This window comes from Anastrepha obliqua, chromosome 1, assembly GCF_027943255.1.
Source record: "Anastrepha obliqua isolate idAnaObli1 chromosome 1, idAnaObli1_1.0, whole genome shotgun sequence".
Lineage (NCBI taxonomy): Eukaryota > Metazoa > Arthropoda > Insecta > Diptera > Tephritidae > Anastrepha > Anastrepha obliqua.
Window position 1 is genome coordinate 139,210,186 of NC_072892.1, and position 20,952 is coordinate 139,231,137.

At 40.4% G+C, this 20,952-nt stretch overlaps 1 protein-coding gene across 1 annotated transcript in view; it reads left to right on the top strand.

Moving 5' to 3' along the window:
* Positions 1-20,952, top strand: part of LOC129237485 (aminopeptidase N) — a 48,216-nt gene that overhangs the window by 20,663 nt on the left and 6,601 nt on the right. The window contains exons 4-7 of the mRNA XM_054872267.1: positions 3,555-3,833; positions 14,770-15,132; positions 15,230-15,382; positions 15,463-15,780. Coding sequence (XP_054728242.1) covers positions 3,555-3,833; positions 14,770-15,132; positions 15,230-15,382; positions 15,463-15,780 — 1,113 coding nt within the window. The remainder of the gene's footprint in view (positions 1-3,554; positions 3,834-14,769; positions 15,133-15,229; positions 15,383-15,462; positions 15,781-20,952) is intronic.

Below are 20,952 nucleotides of genomic sequence, written 5' to 3' on the forward strand. Positions count from 1 at the left end.
GCAAATTATTTTCGGTGGGACTCCTCGTCTACACAATGCTAGCCAAATTGCGCTGCGTTTGATGGTATCGAATGCCTTCTTGAAGTCAATGAATAGCAAGTATAGCGGCGAGCGGCATTCAACCAATTGCTCCACTATAATGCGTAGCGTGTTTGCTTGTTGAAGCAGCTGCGTTGGGGGTGGAATCCCACTTCCTCATCACTTAAAGAGCTTTCGACGTGCTTCAGCCTTCCTTGAAGAATTGTTGCTGGTATGCTGGACGGTGTTGAGCAGCGTTATGCCTGTATAGTGTAGTGTAAATCACCGGTCATCCTCGACTAGCTTATCTAACGGAAGACCAGTAAACTTGTTGTTTCGACAGGTTGGGAGGGATGTTAGCTGAGTGGGTTTGATTGGGTATGTGAAAAGTTGGTTAGTGTCGTGCGTGGTTTCTTCACATGACGGACGTATGTTTAGTATGTCGGGGTTCTACGTTACCAGAATGGCATTCCCATGGCAGCCGGTTTTACGTTACCGGAATGAATCGGAGTTTTTCCCCTCCAGTAAACTAGCCCTGTCAAGTGTACCGTCCCCAGTTACCACAGTCGAGTAGTTCGTCTGTCTTCTGAAGCTTGGCGATAATGCCTTTGTTTCACGAAGGTGACAGCGGCTCGTTGATCTACACTGGGGAAATGTGCAGATGTGGTATTTTCGCTATTGTTTACGGATCTGCTGACATAAGCTCCTCTTGAATCCCATCCTCACCCGCTGCTTTGTTTGTTTATAACTTGGCGCCTGCATCTATGCTTCGGGTTGTTGTTGGAATCTTCTCATTTGTGTTGCTGCTGTTGGTTTCGCAGTATTCCACGCGTCTGTTGGTCACATTGCTTGTTGGTCAAGTCCAATATCATACCGTAAAAGCCAGAATATGCCTTGAGGCCTGTTTTAAGGAAATGAGAGTGAGCATTCTCTGTTGAAATGTTAGAAAAGTTTATGAAATGCTGAAATATTTTGCATCATTTGCATCATTAACAATTCGGTACCAATTTACATCTGGTAGCTTTGCCATTTCGTTTCTAAGCTCTTACTTGATGGTATATTGTCCCATGGCCTATTAGCCCTATGTTTATGTTATGCTGACCAAAAAGAAAGGGAATACAACTAAGTATATATGGTCCTTGTTCCAATAACCACCTCAACTCCGTTTCCTGCGCAGCATTCCTACCTTTGATGACCAGTAATGACCAGCATTGAAGCTGTCTAAAGTGGTTGGCTGGGCATAAATCGACATTGAAAAAAGTGTACACAAACTCCAACTGATACATAGCTTCACGAATTAGCTCCCATTGATAGGATAATGACAGCCCTATACACGGCCAAATTCAAACTGAACAGCTACAACCGACCAGCTACTGGAATTTTGATAGTACCTTTTTTAACTGCTACCAAATTGCTTTCAGAAAACGAAGGATGGTGATTTTCATGTTTTAATAAATGGCTCATATGGGTTCCGTGGAACAAGGGTTTAACCAAGAACGAGTTAGGGAACGCATTGGCTAGGAAGGTTGTGACCTCGAAGTCAACAGAACTTGTGCCTTTCTTGGTTACGCAACAACATTTAACACGAAAATTTTAACTTTTCTTAAACTTCCCTAAGAACTAAGAAAGCTCACTGATTCTCTTTTCGGTCATGGTAGACTGTACGGTTTGGAGATCTGCGGAAGCTCGAGATATGATCTAATGAGTTTAGCCTATTCTGCGTCCTAACTGTAGAAACACCATCGTCGCGACGATGCTATATTAAGCAGAATAGGTGAAAATCTCGACCTTAAACGGCCAGAAGAGAGGGACATAGGCTCAGCTCAACCCAGTTTTGTCCTAGGTTTACTAAAAGTACTGGATCTGAGTGAAGCGTTGCAAAAAGTAGAGAACTCAAAAGATCGTAGCCGAAGTGCAAACCTCTATCTGCTCATATCTATCTATCTACATAAATATATCCAAGAGTTGCTGAGATATCCTTATTGGAAAAACAATGAAAACTATGATTAGTTATTCGCTGTTTCTGCGAAGAAAAAACCTCTTATGTACATCATTAGCCTTTCGAAAGCTATAAAAAAATTGGGACCTTCCATTTGTGATGACATCCACATCACATCCATTTTTTATGACTTTCTATAAATATGACAAAGTCGAGACAATACAGGCAATGTTACTAAGCAAAGCATTTTGCCAATTATTGGGCTACACATATCCGATTTACAGGGTCCGGCACTCGAAGTGTAACCAATTAAAAAGGTCATAAATTTAGTTTAGAAAATTACTTTCACTCAATTCAAAGTAAAAAATGTGTGAAAATAATACAAAATTAAGAATCAATTTACTTTTGCTCGATATGATCACCTTTTGCCTTACTATGGCCTTGAGGCAGTCCAGCAACGAATCGCAAGCTGCCCGAATGTGACTTAGAGGTATTTTGGCCCACTCGCGGATAATGACTTTTTTCAACGCCTCGAGACTGGTGAATCTTTTAGTTCGGGTCTTGCTCTCCAAAATGGCCCAAAGAGAATAATCCATCGAATTCGCGTCTGGTGAATCTGAGAGCCATTATGTGGACGTTATCAATTTCGGAACGTGAAATGGTGCCGCGCTGCCGAGTCCTGTTGAAATGTCCATGGTCTGCCAACGAAATGTTTGTCTGCCCACGGCTTCAAAGCAACCTCCAGAATACTTTCCCGATAATATTTCGTATTTACTTTGGCGCCAGGTGCCATAAAAACAATTGGAGAGTGCCCATCTGCTGTTACAGCGGTCCAAACCATTACCTGTGGCGGGTGGTGCCTCCTGAAGGCCAATAAATGACTCAAATTCTCGTCTGAACGGTCGGTCAAAAAAACCCTATCGTTTTGGGAGTTTACGAATTGCTCAATTTGAAAAATTTTCTCGTCAGAAAACACAATATTCGAAAATTGACCGCTTTCGGTCAAGAGAAGCAAATCCTTCGCTCTCTCATGTCTGACTTGTTGCTGCTTTGATGTGAGATCATGCACCTTTTAGATCTTGTAAGGCTTGAATTTGAGATAATTTTTCTGTATGCGGCCAATGCTACGGTCAGATATTTTCAGTTCTTTCTTTTTGAACCATTTCACGTGACGTTGCAGTTTTTTGATGGCCAACTCCATGACGTTTCGCGATGCTACCAGTATCATTGCAACGAGTAGTGATGCGATAAACAAAAACTTTATTTACTTTAAGGTGATCGAGCACACGAACCATCGCTGGTTGTGATTTTCCAGCCAAATATAATGCACTCACACGATTACGTTTGAAATCCATTACTGATTTTCTTTTCAAAATGTTTCCGCGCGGTTGTAAACAATACTCTGGACTATCATTTACTCAACTAACAGACAGCTGATGCCCGTGCACGGTCTGAAATTGGTTACACTTCGAATATCGGACCCTGTACTATTAAAATATAGATTACATCTTAAAATATTGAACAGAATTAGTTTATTTGTTTATTTCCTCTTGTGTCCTTTTAATATGTACCTATCTTCATTAATTCCTTTTTTCAGCTGCCTAAATGGCAACACAAACAAAAATACATCCCCTCTGGCTTTGTCATCCAATGGGTATAGGCAACAATACAATGCCTCTTCAGTTGCGACGGCTAACATGCTTGGCATGCCGCCATTCACTTCCAGTCCCATATCGAAATATGGCACCGCTGCACCAATAGCGCCAGTCGGTGACATCAGCATACCGCCAGAGCACGACATTCTTGGAGCGGATAAAAGCAAAGCGGCCGACCGGAAGTTACAGATGCACGATGGTTGGAGACCGTTGCACTACAAGTGAGTATTCGCACATCTTACATATTTATTTATATAAGTATATACTATATATGTATGTGTATATATATGTACATATTTAGATATGCAGTGAATATTTCAAATCACTGGAGGATACGTCGTATATGTTTTCCTCAGTACGTCTGATGCATATTTTTTTACTTCTTTGTAAACCCTTTTGATGTCACTGCCAATTATGCTCTAACAATTTGAACTCTGCTACATACGAGCAAAAACTGGGTCAAGGCAGCATAATAATTTGGCAGTTAAGTTATCGATTGAAACTTATTTGCGACACACAATTTTGTCATACAAATGCAAATACAATAATATTTTAAAGTTTGAAGGCACATTTGCTTAAACTGACGGATGTAGGGGAAAACGCGTTTTACGTATATAGTCGTGTTATATAAAGGTTATTTTTAAAAAGTTCACACGGTGGCCTAAGAGAACTCATGAAAAGAAAGATTTCCCGTTCCTATTCATTTCTGTTAAATAAATCTCTATGAAAGCTTAAGCGCATTCTTCCGATTACAATGCATTTCCACTGGAGTGTTAAAATCATTCTACCTCTTTCCCATCTGTGTGTGTCAATCCTTGGGCCGAGACTCGCATTGGCGGTCTTATAATCAACTGTCGAGTAGGTTAGGTTAGGCTAGGTTAGGTTGAAGCGGTTGTCCTGTGGAATACACTCAGGCTCATAGTGCATTGTGATGCCGCGTGGGGAATTTGTCCTTATCTCTCCTGAAACCAGTGTGTGCTTTTCAAAAATTTTAGAAAATCCCTGGTTTTTGCAGTACTAGATCTTACGATTTATTACAAAATTGTGTACTTAAAATGATAATTCCACTTCTGGATAGAGCACAAGAATGGCACAGGAGACGCGAGATCACCTCTTCCTCATCTAGACAACTTTTGCGGAAGTCGTGTGTTTGCACACCCATCCTCTGGGCGTGCCTGCCGATTAGGCAGTGCCCGTTATAACTGAAATCAGTGTGCTAAGACGGTGCTTACCTCGGCTTAGTAGAGTTTCTGTCCGTTTAACATCGAGAATCTGCCACAATTGTTGGGTAATTCTGCATGTGGTTTCATTACGCCATCTTTCATTTACTGCTTTTACAATCTCCTCAAAGATAAGTCGCTTAGATGTTTGCAAGGGTACGCCTATGTCATCTTTTGTGTACTCATCAGTCAACTTGGTGCCGAATCTTGTTTGTTCATGGGCTCTACAATTACCTTCAATGTCACAATAGCCAAGAACCCATATTACCTTTAATTGAAATGACTTAACTATCTCGTTAAGAAATGTGCGGTTTTCATGGCTACCTTGGAGATTGTCGACTGCTTTGTGACACTGAGACACTGCACCAGTGTTACAACTCTTATTATTGCCACCAGTTCAGCCAGTAGTCGGGAAGCCGAAAACTAAAAGCGATCCCCAGATGATCGGAATATACACCTGCGCGCACCTGCTCTCGAGCTTTGAGCCATCTATGTATTCATGAATGGACCCGCCATGTCTTCCATCGTCCTGTTTCTACTATTTCCTTCAGAGAAGGAAAAGGGTTCATTAACCGGTTAATATTTCCGTTATAATGCTGAAAATACTGAGAGGATGTTGGGGAAACTTTAGAACCCCTTCTGTGCGTTTGTCCGGCATTATTAAATAAGGGTTTAAATTGCCTGCGAGCTCCACCCTTTGAGGGCCTGGAGAAGGTCTCAAAAGCAGATCTGCTAGCTCTGCTTAGATTCGCCAAAAGCGTTGACATCCTACATGATGTCTACTTTCAGTATTCATAGAGGTAGGTCTCCATCTGGTATGGCTAGGGACCAAAAGGTCTATGCGTGGCTTAATGCCAACCAGGCCAACCTAGTCTAACCCTAAAGTGGTCCAAAGCCTCTAAGTTTCTTTCAGTGAGTGTTGCCAGTCCCGCGTAATACCCAACTGCAGGCCAAGACCAGTCTGCGAGATCTGATCTATCACAACTTCTATGTTCACGCCTTTTAAGACGCTCTTAGCAGCAATGCATTGAAAATAGAATAATAGTTTGAGTGATCAGAAGTGCTTTAGTGCGTTACTCTCCTTAAACGGCTGATGTGATAGAACCTCCCATCCAAGCTCTCGGACTCTCTAGTGCGTCGCTAAAAATATTTTCGGCCTAATGTTGTCTTGATGGAACACAACACCCTTGCTATTTGCCACTTCTGCTCGCAGTAAATTAATCGAATAAATATTCTCCGTTTCTGACGTTATTGACCTTTAAGCCTGGCTTAGCCATCATTTACATCGGCTCAGAGCGATTTGGCCACAATCTTTTTCAGTTGTTCTCGCATATCAACAGTTTTCAGTCACTCCGAAAATATATAAGGTTGTCAGAAAAGTCTTGTCTTTGCAAGCGCGTAGTTCTAACGGGTGATCAATTAAGAGGAGTTTTTTTCATTTGCGTTTTTTTTACAGATCGCGCGCGAGTTGTGGCAAACTGTCATCGTGGATTTGTTGAACAGCGTTTGGCATTTCATCATGGAAAGACTCACACCGCAACAACGTCTACAAATGGTTCAACTGTATTATGAAAATCAGCGTTCTGTGACAAATGTTTTTCGTGCGCTTAGACCGCATTATGGTCAACATAATCGGCCTGCCTTAAACACTATTCGATATACCATCAACAAATTTGAATCCGAATATTCATTGGTGGATAATTCTCGACCGAATAGACCACGTCCAGCAAGAAGCATTGAGAATATAGCGGCAGTAGCAGAGAGTGTACGTGAAAACCGCGATGAATCGATTCGGCACCGTTCTCAGCAACTTGGACTGTCGTATGGAACAACTTGGTCAATTTTACGGAAGGATCTTCATTTAAAAGCATACAAAATACAGCTCGTACAAGAACTAAAGCCAAATGACCTTCCTGCACGTCACCGTTTTGCTGATTGGGCTCTTGAAAAGATTGAAGAAGATCCGCTGTTTTCGAGCAAAATTTTGTTCAGCGATGAGGCGCATTTCTGGCTCAATGGTTACGTCAATAAGCAAAATTGCCGTATTTAGGATGAAGAGCAACCAGAACAGGTTCAGAGCTACCTTTACACCCAGAGAAAACAACGGTCTGGTGTGGTTTATGGGCTGGTGGAATCATCGGTCCATATTTTTTCAAAAATGATGATGGCCGCAACGTAACTGTGAATGGTGCTCGCTACCGTACCATGATATCGGACTTTTTGCTACCTGAAATTGAATCTAATGATCTCTACGACATTTGGTTTCAACAAGACGGAGCCACTTGCCATACAGCTCGTGAAACAATGACTTTATTGAGAAGTCATTTCGGAGAGCAGCTGATTTCACGATTAGGACCTGTGAGTTGGCCACCAAGATCTTGTGATATCACACCTTTGGACTTTTTTCTTTGGGGATTCGTGAAGTCCAAGGTCTATGCTGATAAACCAGCTACGATTGAAGCTCTGGAAGCCAACATTACGCGTGTTATTCACGACATACCAGTCGAAATGCTCGAACGAGTGATTGAAAATTCGACCTTCAGAATGGACCACCTTAAGCGTAGTTGCGGCCAACATTTGAATGAAGTCATATTCAAAAAGTAAATGTCAAAGAATGTCCTTTCAAATGATAAATAAAGGTTTTGAACATTATTTACATTTGTTTTTTTTTTTAACTATTGAAAAAAGCACCTCATGATTGATCACCCGTTAGTTGTATTCGTCGCATCGGTTCACGCTAGAGCTTTTTCACGTGCTAACACGTGTTTGATTAATTGTTGTTTGCTTTTAGTCGTTCGTGAGTTACAGCGTCGCAAACATGGAGCAAAATAAAGAGAAAATACGGCATATTTTACAGTACTACTACCATAAAGGCAAAAATGCATCTCATGCTGCCAATAAAATTTGTGCAGTTTATGGACCCGATACAGTTTCCATTTCCACCGTACAATGATGGTTTCAACGTTTTTGTTCTGGTGCAGAGGTGATCGAAGATGCGCCACGGTCCGGAAGGCCTGATAAAATCGCTGAATTGATCGAAAGAGACCGGCATAGTAGCAGCCGTAGCATCGGCCAAGAGCTGGGCATGAGTCATCAAACCGTTATAAACCATTTGAAGAAGCTTGGATTCAAAAAGAAGCTCGATGTATGGGTGCCACACGACTTGACGCAAAAAAACATTTTTGACCGTATGGATGCATGCGAATCGCTTCTGAATCCCAACAAAATCGACCCGTTTTTGAAACGGATGGATACTGGCGATGAAAAGTGGGTCACTTACGACAACGTGAAGCGCAAACGGTCGTGGTCGAAAAGCGGTGAAGCTGCCCAGACGGTGGCCAAGCCTGGATTGACGGCCAGGAAGGTTCTTCTGTGTGTTTGGTGGGATTGGCAGGGAATCATCCACTATGAGCTGCGCCCCTATGGCCAAACGCTCAATTCGGACCTGTACTGCCAACAACTGGACTGCTTGAATGCAGCACTCATGCCATTCTTGATCAACAGAGGCCGAATTGTCTTCCATCAGGACAACGCCAGGCCACACACATCTTTGGTGACGCGCCAGAAGATCCGGGAGCTCGGATGGGAGGTTCTTTTGCATCCGCCGTATAGTCCGGATCTCGCACCAAGTGATTACCACCTATTTCTGTCCATGGCGAACGAGCTTGGTAGTTGGAAGTTGTCCACAAGAGAGTCTTGTGAAAATTGGCTCACCGAGTTTTTTGACAATAGGGAAGCGAGCTTCTATAAGAGGGGCATTATGAAGTTCGCATCTCGTTGGGAACTCGTCATCGAACAAAACGGCGCGTATTTGACTTAAATCGCATTATTATAACCAATTTTATGAACAATTGAAAATTCAATAAAAATACCGCAAGACTTTTCTGACAACCTATATTAGAATTATCAGAATAGCCGGAATATTAAACACGTAACTTTAATGATTTAATGATGAATATAAATTTAATGAAAACTAATATTTAATTCAAGAACAATGTAATTCGATCTCTAAATTAGCGACTCATTGGTACACCACCGATGACCATCAAGTACTGCCTGTACTTTCTCTTGGCTCGCGTTCTCTATTTCGTCCGACCATCATCCCATGCAAGAATTTCCAACTGTTATTGATAAATTGTAGAAAAATAGCAAATAATCGCTAGCCTTGATTCGGTCAAAAATATCCCTTTGCGCCAATTCGTGTGGCTCCCGTACATCGAGCTTCTCTACAAAGTCCGGCACTCGAAGTGCAACCAACTTCAGACTGATCGCGCAGTTGATGCACAGGCCAATCTCATGTGTATGGTTCCATACGCTGTTTTGAGCTGATCTTCAATTACTGGGCAATGGTATAAGGGTTTCAACCCGATTCGACTCCACGATTTCTATGATTTTATCAACATTTCGGACGACTCCCTGAGTTGGCCCCATTTGCGATTTCTAAAACGGAAAGCAGCGGCACACTTTTCATTTGGCTGTCTTCTCCAGTCTTACACCTTGGTTGTAGTAGTGTAAGAATGTATCCAATTTCCTCTTTTTTACCTACATTTTGGAAGCATCTTACACACGACTGATGTCACCAACGCAAAACAATTTTTGTTTTAAATAAATTGCAGAATAGTTTTCGTATAAAATGTATTACTTAAAATGAAATATGGCATCTGAAAGCTATTCATATATTCTGAGTTGAGATTCGCTTGTGCAAAAAGTCAACTCATGATTTTCTTCATAATGTTTCATTTGGGGTAAGAGACCTTTAACGAGATATTGGCTGTGGATATTGAGATGCCGTGGAGTCACGCAATTGTTATGACTCATTCGAAGGCTTAAATATGTATCATATGTTAAACCACTGCCGGCTTCATAGAAATACCTAAAGTTCGAATGGTTTGTAAAGTGGCAAAAATATTTCATCATAACTTCTCGGCTACAAATAAAACTTGAAAAAAGTAGGTAAGTAAATCGTAGCACCATGTGGCTGACGACAGCAATGGCAATTATGACATAGCAATTAACAACGAGTTTCCCAACGCATAAACAAATATTTCACAGTATTACTAACCCCATAACAACTTAAACAAACGTCCACATAAATAAGAGAGATGCAGTAGCGCCAACCCGCCAAATGAACTCAACAGCCGTCACTCGAAATGTAATCACAAAACGCCACAGATTACTTCACCGCAAAAAGATCTGGGCGTATAGATAAGCAAGAGAAATGTTGCCAACATCCACAATAACAAAAACACGATTTCAAATAGTTACAACGTAAAATCACAAACAAACCAGCTCCAGAACAAAGCGAGATAAAAACTTGACATGAAATGACAGACAGTAGCAACATCTGCAATTGTAGCGCGCGCGCAACCATTGTTGCAGTGTCGGAAGCGGTGACAGTAGTAGACAACGACAAAGACGCGTTGCATGCATTCGTGCAATTGGCACACAAACGACCGTCATTAATATTGAAGATGCACGCAATGCCGCACGGTAGCCAAAGTGAATTGAATTGAAGAACCTTAGAGCACGATAAATTAGATGGTATAGTGTGGCGCACTCGGTGCCTCGATGCGGCGGTATGCGCTTGCCTGCCGCCAGGCGTTTAGATCAACGCGCTTCAGTTGAATGGAGTTGAGTGGCTATAACGCTGTGCGCCGCCACTCACGAGTGGCCAAATCATTGTTATTTGCTAGCCAGTACGTGTTGAACTCTACGCTTGTGGTCTGTGGCCTGTGATCGTGCCGCGCCAAGATACGCAGCCTACTACAAGAGTGATCAATGATCGGTGGAAGACTGTGGAAAATTAAACGACGCACAAAACACAAGAATGCGGTATTTCCTGGTTTTCTTCAATTATTTCAAAGCGCAAAAAGAAAAGCGATTGCCACTCAATCATGTTGATTTTGCGCGCGCTGATCGCTGATCGTGCAATAAGCGGAGCAAAGCATTGCTGGTGATGCTTTTGGTGCTGCACTGCGATGGCAATAGGCAGTATATGGCAGAAATAAGAATAGCATAGCATTAAAACAACAATGCCATCTTGATCGATGCTTAGCGCACGCAACACTTGTGCGCGCGGCACCTTCATAGTATTGTATAGATGCCGCGCGTCGTTTTCTCTGCTATTGCCATTTGATTACTATTAGTTGCCGCATGCTCCTCACAAATTGTCCATTGATAATTATATATCAAAGTAATTGCGCACCCAAGCGCATACAAACGTCCACAGTTTCCTCTACAAAGCCGACAGTTGGCGACGCCAGATATCAGCAGCGCGCCAACGCGGTAATCAGACACTTCATTGACTGCGCTGGATTTGAGTCGCTAAACGCGTTTGATAGTTGATTTAATTAAGTAGAAGCGCAGATGAAATACAGCAGCTGCACCCCATTGACCGTTTACTGTTGCTGAAGCATCTCTTACGCAGATAAACGCACATAAACGCACATAAACACACATTTCTGCACAATTATTAGGCAGACGCGTTCTTCCACCTTTATGATGATAGATCACTCACATTAACGCTTTAAGTTTCGCATTTATTACTGTGTCGAACCAACATTAATTAAATGCTAAGCGAATGCTTCTAACGGTTTGGGCGGCAATTGGCATTTATTTGCTGATGGTGATATTGCTGAGGCCGGCGTTTGTTGTGACGCCCTTTTCGTCTGCCTAACTGGTTGCGTGGAGTGATGACATGCGCCGCTGCGATCTTCAAAAGAAGCTGCCAATGCATAGAAACAATTTGTACATTTTTACGACTACTATTTTTGTGCATATCTGAGTGTATGCAAAAACAAAAAAGCTCGTAAGTTGATTAGCTGTCAAGTGTAAAGTGATTTATGGGCAAAGCGCGAGAGTAGATGTCAAGATCGCAGTAAAAGGGTTTTTAATAAGAGCCAAGTAAGTAAAATGAATTATTGTGTGGTATGGTTTTTTAAAAAGTTCGAAAAAATATAAATATAATAAAAGCTCTAATTTTTTTTTTTTAATAACTATGCAAACCTACTTTTCTTGGTCGATGATCTATTTTCCAAACTATGTGTAATGAAATATAAACTGAAAAACAACAAGGAACTAACATTTGTGGTTGTGATAAATTTAATACTGATAAATATCACCATCGAAAAAAACCTTTTGAGCTTAGTGATGAGCAAGTCGAACAATTTCATCGAGGTCTTAGCAATGGCAAGCCATGTTCAAAACAAAAATTCAATCAAAATGCTCTCTTATGTGTGCATTTCCCGAAGAATTTATTGAAGAGAAAGAGATCATCCAAACATTTTTAATAAGTATTTAATGCACAAAGTGAAGTCCAAAATAAACAAGACTGGCGTTATAAAAATGTTTTTGATGGCGCCATCTTTTTAATGAGTTGGTATTGGAAGTTACATCCCTAGCTGACTTCCACTGAAAGCTTGGTGGCATTCGGTTAAGTGCTAGCAAAGTTATTACGTCTCAAGTGTTTGTATCATCGGTGTATCATCGTATGTTTGTGTCATCGATATAAAAATGAGTTTCGAACAAAGAGCTAATATCAAATTTTGTTTTAAAATCGGTAAAATGTTTACCGAAACATTTGAATTGATGAAAAAAGTTTATGGCGATGATTGTCTATCTCGTGCCAGAGTTCATGAGTGGTTTACACGTTGCGGAGATGGTTGTGAGGACACGAATGACAATGAACACGGGCCGCCCCCAAAATCAGTAATCACCGAAAACTCCATCGAAATTATTCGTAAATTTATCAAAAATGAATAGAAATCATCGTTCAAATTAATGGGGTCGGAGTTAAATATCTCCAAACCATCGATTTATCGCATTTTAACTGATTATTTGGGCTTACGAAAGGTCTGTGCACGTTTCATTCTGCCCAAGTTAACTGAGGACCAAAAATTGTTCACAATTCAACCTTCGAAAGACCTCATTAAAGAGACGAGAAAAGACGAGAACTTCCTTTACAACATTGTAACTGGTGATGAAACGTAGTGTTTCCAACATGAACCTCAGATTAAGCGTCGAAGTGCTGAATTGAAGGCCCCAGACGTGGTGGCTCGTCAAAAAATTGCGTTTGGAGGAGTCAAAAATCAAGTTTACGCTCATTTGTTTTTACGATTGCAAGGGAATTGTCTAGAAGGAGTTCGTGCTAACGAGGCAAACCGTCAATGCAATTTTCTATCTTGGCGTTTTGAAGCGTTTGTTGCATCGCATTCGTCGAATTCGCATTGAATACCGCGAAGGAGGAAGCTGGCGCTTATTGCATGATAGTGCACCATCTCATCGACCCACTCTTGTGACTGATTTTGTGACTAGAAATCGCATTTTAACCATTAATCACTCACCGTATTTGCCTGATATGGCTCCCTGTGACTTCTACCTATTCGGAAAGTTGCATTTGGCCATGAAAGGGAAACGTTTTGCGTCCGTAGATGCCATCCTTCCAATTCCTGATTCCTGCGAAACTGATTCTGATTATTGGCTCTGGCCCTTGTGGGGGAACTGCTGATCCACGGTTGGCCTATTCATCGGCAATTTCTTTTCTTTGAACACTGGAGCCTATAAGAACAAGTCTGTTTTGTATTGCGACAGAATTAAGCTTCTTCTTACATTCTTGAACAATCTTTGAGGCCTGCTTTGCGTTTTCCAGGGCCTTCAGAGCAGCCTGACTGTCAGTAAGGACAATCTGTTTCCTGCTCCATCTCCTCTCGTTTATCCATTCGACTACTTTCAGAATGGCAAAAATTTCCTTTTGAAAAACAGTTGCCATTTCCCCCATAGCATAGTGATACCAACTACTATCGTTTAAGTACCATCCGGCTCCAAACCCTATTTCATTCTTGGATCCATCGGTAAAGGAAATATCCGTCAAACCTCCCTGCATGCATTCTGGATTGCTCCATTGTTCACGCAATGGAAATCTGACATCTAATTTCCTTCCAAATGAAACTGTGGGTATCAGGTCGTCCTTAGGTGGCAAAAACAGTGGATACTACTCAGATAGCAACTTAAAGATTTCTCTGTATCCCGAAGTTCCGTCTTCGTGCCATAAACCATATTTATGGAGTCTACACATTGCTTTTATTGCTTCCCTTTGTATCTTAAGATCCAAGGGGAACAAATCAAGCAAAGCATTTAGAGCATCGCCGGAGGTTGTACTCATGGCACCTATAATGCATAAACACACACTTCTTTGCAGCCTGTATAGTTCCCGGATTGTGGACTTAACTATGCTGCGACCGCCACCAGGCCACCGAGGCGTAAGTAATGATTGGTTGCTAATGGTTGGACCTTCAGGAAACCAAGAAAAGTGTGCAATTCCATATGGCCATCCGCAATTGACATAGAAGAGCGAGACGGATGGGAATATTCTTAAAGTTTTTGACGTGAATCAAAAAAAATCTGGTGAAAATTAAAGAAACTGCACTACCGCTGAAGAGATGCCAGTCGCTAGCGTTTTTCTTCTATTGCAGGGTCTCGTTATTTCATAGCTACACCTCGTATTATATAAAATTTTCGATTTTAAAGCTGACTATCGGCAATCCGGATTTGTATAGCACTTAAGTATGCAGCCATTCTTTCCTATAACAAATTCACTCTTACTTTTGGTTGTAAGACTATGCTAAATAAGTTGCTTATTCTTTTATAAAAACAATTGAATTTAAGCAAATGTGTATATTATTGGATTTTAAATAATTCATAATATTAATAGCAAAAAAATAAAGATATATGTATAATGAATTTTATTTATTATATATTCTTAAAAAAAAATCCTCTCAAAAATACTTTTGCTATCTTCTACAATCCCATAATTCTATTAGTTTTATCGTGTTTGTATATCCTCAAGAATTATTGATTACTTCTGCAAAAAACACATATTCTAAATTATGTCACGTCAACTTTATAAAATATCTCATCACTTTTTCCACCCCTCTCCCAGTATCGTTATTGAGCCCAACATACTTACCGCCTCGAGCAACGGCAGTATTGCTATTGAGGTGCAACGCGATGCCAAAATCTCCACATTACTTCCGATCATCCTTGACGTGCATAACATTTCCATTTCGAATGTGCGCGTAATACGTTCGCCCTCCAATGAATCGATAAGCGATGAAATCGAGTTGGATTTTGATGGTAAATATGCGGACAATAATTCAACTTTTGTGGTTGCCATCAATAAGGGCATTGGAGGTGAGCGCGATGTCAAGTTGATTGTGAGCATGGATTTCGTGAGCCAGATAACCGACACACTGCAGGGTGTGTACCGAACCAGCTATACAAATTTGGAAACCAACAAGGTGGAGTAAGTAGATAAGCGCAAAGCCGAAAAGAAACCAACACAATTTTCGCCTGCCTTTTTCATGTGCTACTAAAATTCTCCTTTCCTTTTTTTTATTTAGATGGATGGTCAGCACGCAATTTTCGCCAGTGGATGCGCGTCGTGCCTTTCCCTGTTTCGATCGCCCCGACCTGAAGGCCAACTTTACCATTAGTATTATACGCGATAACAAATTGGGCATGGCCTTGTCCAACATGCCGGTCTATCATAGTTTGTAAGTTTCGGTTGTGTTTGCTACAACTCAATTGTTATTGCATATTTTTTAACTAATTTTCAAATTAATTTATATTTTAGTCCACATCGACCAGGCTATACACGCGACGATTTTTTGACTTCACCAAAAATGCCCATCTATAGTTTTGCCTTTGTTGTTTCGAATTTAGTAAAATCTCACTACTCGGACATGGATGCGAACTTAATACCACGTATTGAAATTTGGACACGTCCCGAAAATGTTGAAATGACAAATTATGCCTATTCTATGGTACGGAAGTTCTTGCCTTTCTTCGAGGAATATTTCGGTGTGAAGAATCGTTTGTCGAAAATCGATATGGTATCGATACCCGATTTTGGTTTTAGTGCTATGGAGAATTGGGGTCTGATTACATTCAGGTGAGTTGGGATTAAAAATCCTTTTCATGCGTCATATAAAAACTTTTCGAGAGATATTCTTTTCTACAAAACTGAGAGGCAGTTGCGTGGTTCCTGAAATATTTTAATATGTTGTATAGGGGAAGACTACCAAAGAAGATTTGTCCAGCAATGAATATATCTTCTTCTTGATTGGGCCGATAACCGCTTACGTGATTTTGGCCGAGTTTAACAAAGCGCGCCAGTCATTTTTTTTTTCTCGTGCTAATTGACGTCAGTTGGACACACCAAGTGAATCCAAGTGCTTCTCCAGCTGATCCTTCCAACAAAGAAGAGGCCTTCCTCTTCCTCTGCTACCACCAGCTGGTACCGCATCGAATACTTTCAGAACCGGACCATTTGTATCCATTCGGACGACATGACCCAGAAAACGAAGCCACTGGATCTTTATTCGCTGCGCAGTGTCTATGTCGTCGTATGTTCCACAGCCAAAGGTCCAAAAATCTTCCACAAAATCTGTCTCTGAAACACTCCAAGCAACGCTTCATCGGATATTGGCATCGTCCAAGCATCCAAACGATAGGACGGGCATGATGAGAGCTTCGCAAACTTTTAGTTTTGTTTGGGAGAGGATTTACTACTCAATTGCCTACTTAGTCCAAAGTAGCGCTTGGCAAGATATGGTATTTATGTACATATATACAAGGTGCCTTCCGTTTGAACAGAGTTGCATTTAAAATAAGAAGAACGACAGGTTTTTTAGGAGAAACCCGTTTGACTCAATGCAGCATACTACAACTCGGAAAATCATGTCTAATAAGTAGAGTTGGGTATTTCCCGAGAAAATCCCAATCTCGAGAATCGGGATTTCCCGAAATAACGAAAATTTCAATTCTCGAGATGCGGGATTTCCCGAAAATAATTTTTGAGATTTCTCGAGAATTCTCGAAAATTCGGGAAAAATTCCAAAAAATTAAAAAAAAAAATCTAAAACAGTGTAAGAGCAATGAATTTCATAAAATATTATTTTTATTTACAATATTTTTATTAAAGTATAAATTACATAAAAAAATATTTGAAAATATTACTATTTCAATTATTGCAAACAAAAAAGTGAAACAAAAATAATTACAAAAAAATTCAAAACAAAAATAATTCAAGATTATACTTATTAAAATAGGGGGAAAAAGTGATTGTAAACATTATTTCCCAAAATGGTGTTTTAAAAAACACAGACTGTCAATGGCTTCGTCTGACAATCGCGTACGCTTTTTGGACACAAAATTACCCGCTGTAGAAAAATTCCTCTCATTTTGAGTCGATGTTGGCTTGACAGTGTTAAAAGCCCCGATCAGTCTTTCAACATTTTGTGTTTTCTCTCCAGTTTTTTCATATAGTTTTAGCTCGTTTCTAAGCGACGAAAACATCTGGTTCGCCGCATGTTGCGCAATGTCTGCTTTCGGTTTTGAGCATTGCTGAACGAATTTTCAAACTGTTTCGCCATATCTTCTTCATCGACGTTGTTGGTTGCAAATACGTCATCATCGTCAGAACTAGACACTGCTTGGTCTTCTTGAATGCTCGTAGAAAATAGACGAACCAAGTAGTTTTCGGCTTCTTTTATCAATTCTGTTTTAGAACAGGTGTGGAAAAATTCAGATTTGTCACTAGAGCTGTTAACTGGATCGTGTAAATATTTAAAGGCCGATAACAAACGGCTAGATCTACGAGCAGTTAAGTTTTTTTTTAGGCTGGATAAGAATTCATTGCCCAATTCGATGTGCTGATTCTCCAATTTTGTGAACAAAAATTTGAGAATAGAATCCGCAGCAAGTAAGTTCACATTTTGGCGACTAAGTGCTTCTACAGCAACACATATAGGTTTAAAAGCTTTTATGATATCCTCGCAATACTTTTCTTCTGCGTCAGTAGTGGCCATAAAATTTAAATTAAGAGTGTCGAGCGCCTTACGAACATGCTTGCTGATGCAAATGTATCTGGCTAGCATAGTTTCCAGGCTATTCCAACGTGTTTTGCAATCCAACAGCAAGAAAAGCTCTTTCTTCTCGACCTCTTTAACATAATCCTGCAAGATGGCATTTCGTACCGGCGAGTTCTTGAATTTCAAAACTATCTTGCGAACCTTTTTTACGATTTCAAATGCAGACTTTATAGTGATACGACAAATACGATATTGTCGTTCTCGTCATCGGAAGCGTTTTCCGCATTAATGTCGGAAAATGAAGTACTGCCTGCATTGTTTTCATTTTCATCGGAGCCTCTATCATCCGAATCGTCTCCATCGCTTACGTCACTATCGTATATCCTGTTTGCGACTTTTCGTTTCTGGTACATTACCTCCATGACCGCCAAATGTATGCCGTGATTGTAGCAAATCTGTTGATGCGCTGGTGATAGTCTCCCAAATTTGATCATGACACTGGCACCATCACTTGTAATAGCCACGATGTCGGACTGTAGTTTTATATTGAAGTCTGAAAGCTTTGCATTTACGAGCTCATATACTTTTTCAGCGGGACATGATTCCTGAATGCGAACCAGGCCAAAGTTGTCAGATTGTCCATCGTCATAATATATATGGATGTTCATGTAACGTCGGTTTCGCACGCTTGTCCACTCGTCGATGCTCAAGCTGAACTTACGCTGTGCAGATTTAAAATTTTCAATTTTGATCTTCAAATCGCTTTTTATTTTCGTGCAGTACTTCATAACCAAACCCAGAACAGCTTTGTGACACTTTGGAAGATGAAATCCTAAGCGGCTGGTACTATTACGAATGAACTCACTTTTGGTTATCGCGTTTATTGGAATTCCATCTTTTGCAGCCAATTTTGCAACAATTTGTTCAAGCGATTCAGGCGAGGAAAAAATATTGAAAAAGTTGTGAAGAGTTCGGGTCTTCTTGGCTGGTGGCTGTTCTTTTGGAGCCTCATGTTCCCTTCGCTTCATGTTGTGTATCCTCTCCATGTGACGGTGAAGTCCAGATGTTGACGATGACTTGCATTTAATGATTTTATTGCATTTCAAACATGTTGCTTCGTCGTCAAATCGCTTGAAAAGCTGCCACACTTGCTCGTATTCGTATTCTGAACTCATGATTTTTAATGCTAAAAATTCAAAATTTGTTTTAAATTTTGTTTTTTAAAGGAAGTAACTAACCGGTACTCACAGTCAACGATACGTCGATTCAAAACTTAAAAATAAGTAATATTTGGACCACAAAATATTTTATTATACGGTGTATAATTTATACTTAATCAGGTACCACAAAATGAAATGCACCCGCTCACTACAAAAAATAAATTTACAAACGTCGTCTGTGCAGTCTGCGAACAAATTGAAATTGCTTGACTATTTTCAAAGCATTTCTAATTGCTTAACTGCTGCTACATATAAGAAACACATAAAACTAAACTTCATTAGCTTGATGTTACAGTGCTTTCCCTCGACATAGCATAGCAACGTATCTAGCATTTACTCTGTAGTCACCCTAAAACAAAAAAAAAAAACAAACAAACAAACAAATGGAACAGTTATACTGTTGTGGCTTTTCGCATAGCAATTGAAACTATGGTGTGAATTGTATGTGATTCTGTTTGGTGTTTCCAGGTATTAATCATATGTATGTGTATTCTTTTACTTTTGAAAGAATTGTTTTTTCTCTTAATATTTGACAACAAAAATTAAAAAAAAACAATGGATTTCTCGAGAAATCTTGAAACATTCTCGAGATTCGGGATTTCCCGAAATGCTAAAAATTTCAATTTTCGAGATTCGGGATGGAAAAATATCGAGAATTTCTCGAGAATTCCCGACGGGAAATTCCCGAAACCCAACTCTACTAATAAGTGTTTCATGTAAATTTTCGTGGGTGTACACCCACAACGCTTTCGTCTGCTAAGGCAATTTTCCAAGTTGCACAAATCTGGCGCATGACGGAATTGTGCGGAATCGAATAGAAAAATTAGCGTAATTTTGCCGTGACATAATTTTAGATGAGATGTATAAGATAACTAAACGAGGCTTTGCAAAAGAAAAGAAAAGCTAAATTAGGTTAACGTTCTCATGGGACCTACTAGAAAAAAATGTGTAGATAGAAAAACCTGGTTTAAAAAAAAAATTACGTCATCTCAGCACTTGGTTATATAAAATTAACTGATAGCCACGACCTTGGGATCTACGATATTGGAACCACCCGGTTTTGCACCCGGCTTAGTCACAGAAACGACTGTTGCGCTTTGTTAAACTCGACCAAAATCTCGTAAGCAGTTATCGCGCCAATTAAGAAGAAGGACTGTCACTGCCATGAAAAAGCTCCTCATAACAAACCGTGTACCATTCGGAGTCGACTATTACACATTTTTGGTTTAAAAAATTAGTTAATAAAAAAAATTCCACCACAAAGTCTGGGCTATGTGAGACGTTGCCCCATCTTGTTGAAACCACACAGAGTTGAAAGGAATTCTCTTTCGGCGTAGTTCTGGATAGAAAAATTCTTTCAGCATTTTCAAATAACGGTCTCCAGTAACCGTAACGGTGTGACCATTTTCTTCAAAAAAATAAGGCCCGACAATACAGCGTGAAGAAACCGCACACCACACTGTCACGCGAAGAGGATGCAATTCCGTCTCGTGGAGTATCTGTGGGTCAGAAGTACTCCATATTCGACAATTTTGTTTGTTCACATTGCCGTTTAAATCGAAATGGGCCTCATCAGACATGACAAGGCAGTTTAACATGTTTTGGTCTTCTTCCACCATTTGCAGGATCTTCTGGCAAAATTCCAAGCGAATCGGCAAGTCTGCTGCATTCAGTTTGTTAACCATTTGAATTTTGTAGGGAAATAAGTCTAAATCTTTGTGCATTATTGTTTGCAAAGACTGTCGGCTGACACCAAGTTGAGCAGATAAGCTTCTTGTTGAAACCCTTGGATTGCTTTGTATAGCTGCAGCTACAGCAGCGATCGTTTCCTCCGTCCGAACTGGTGGGTTTCGATGATAAGGCCTTCTTGCGACTGTTCCTTGCTCAGCAAAATTATTCACCAGTCTCATTATGGTCCATCTGCTCGGGGGATCGCCGCCAAACATCCGCCTGTACTCTTTCTGTACCAAAACTACGGACTCCAGTGCGTGATAGCGGCGGACTATCCAAATTCTTGTTTGCGTGTCCCAG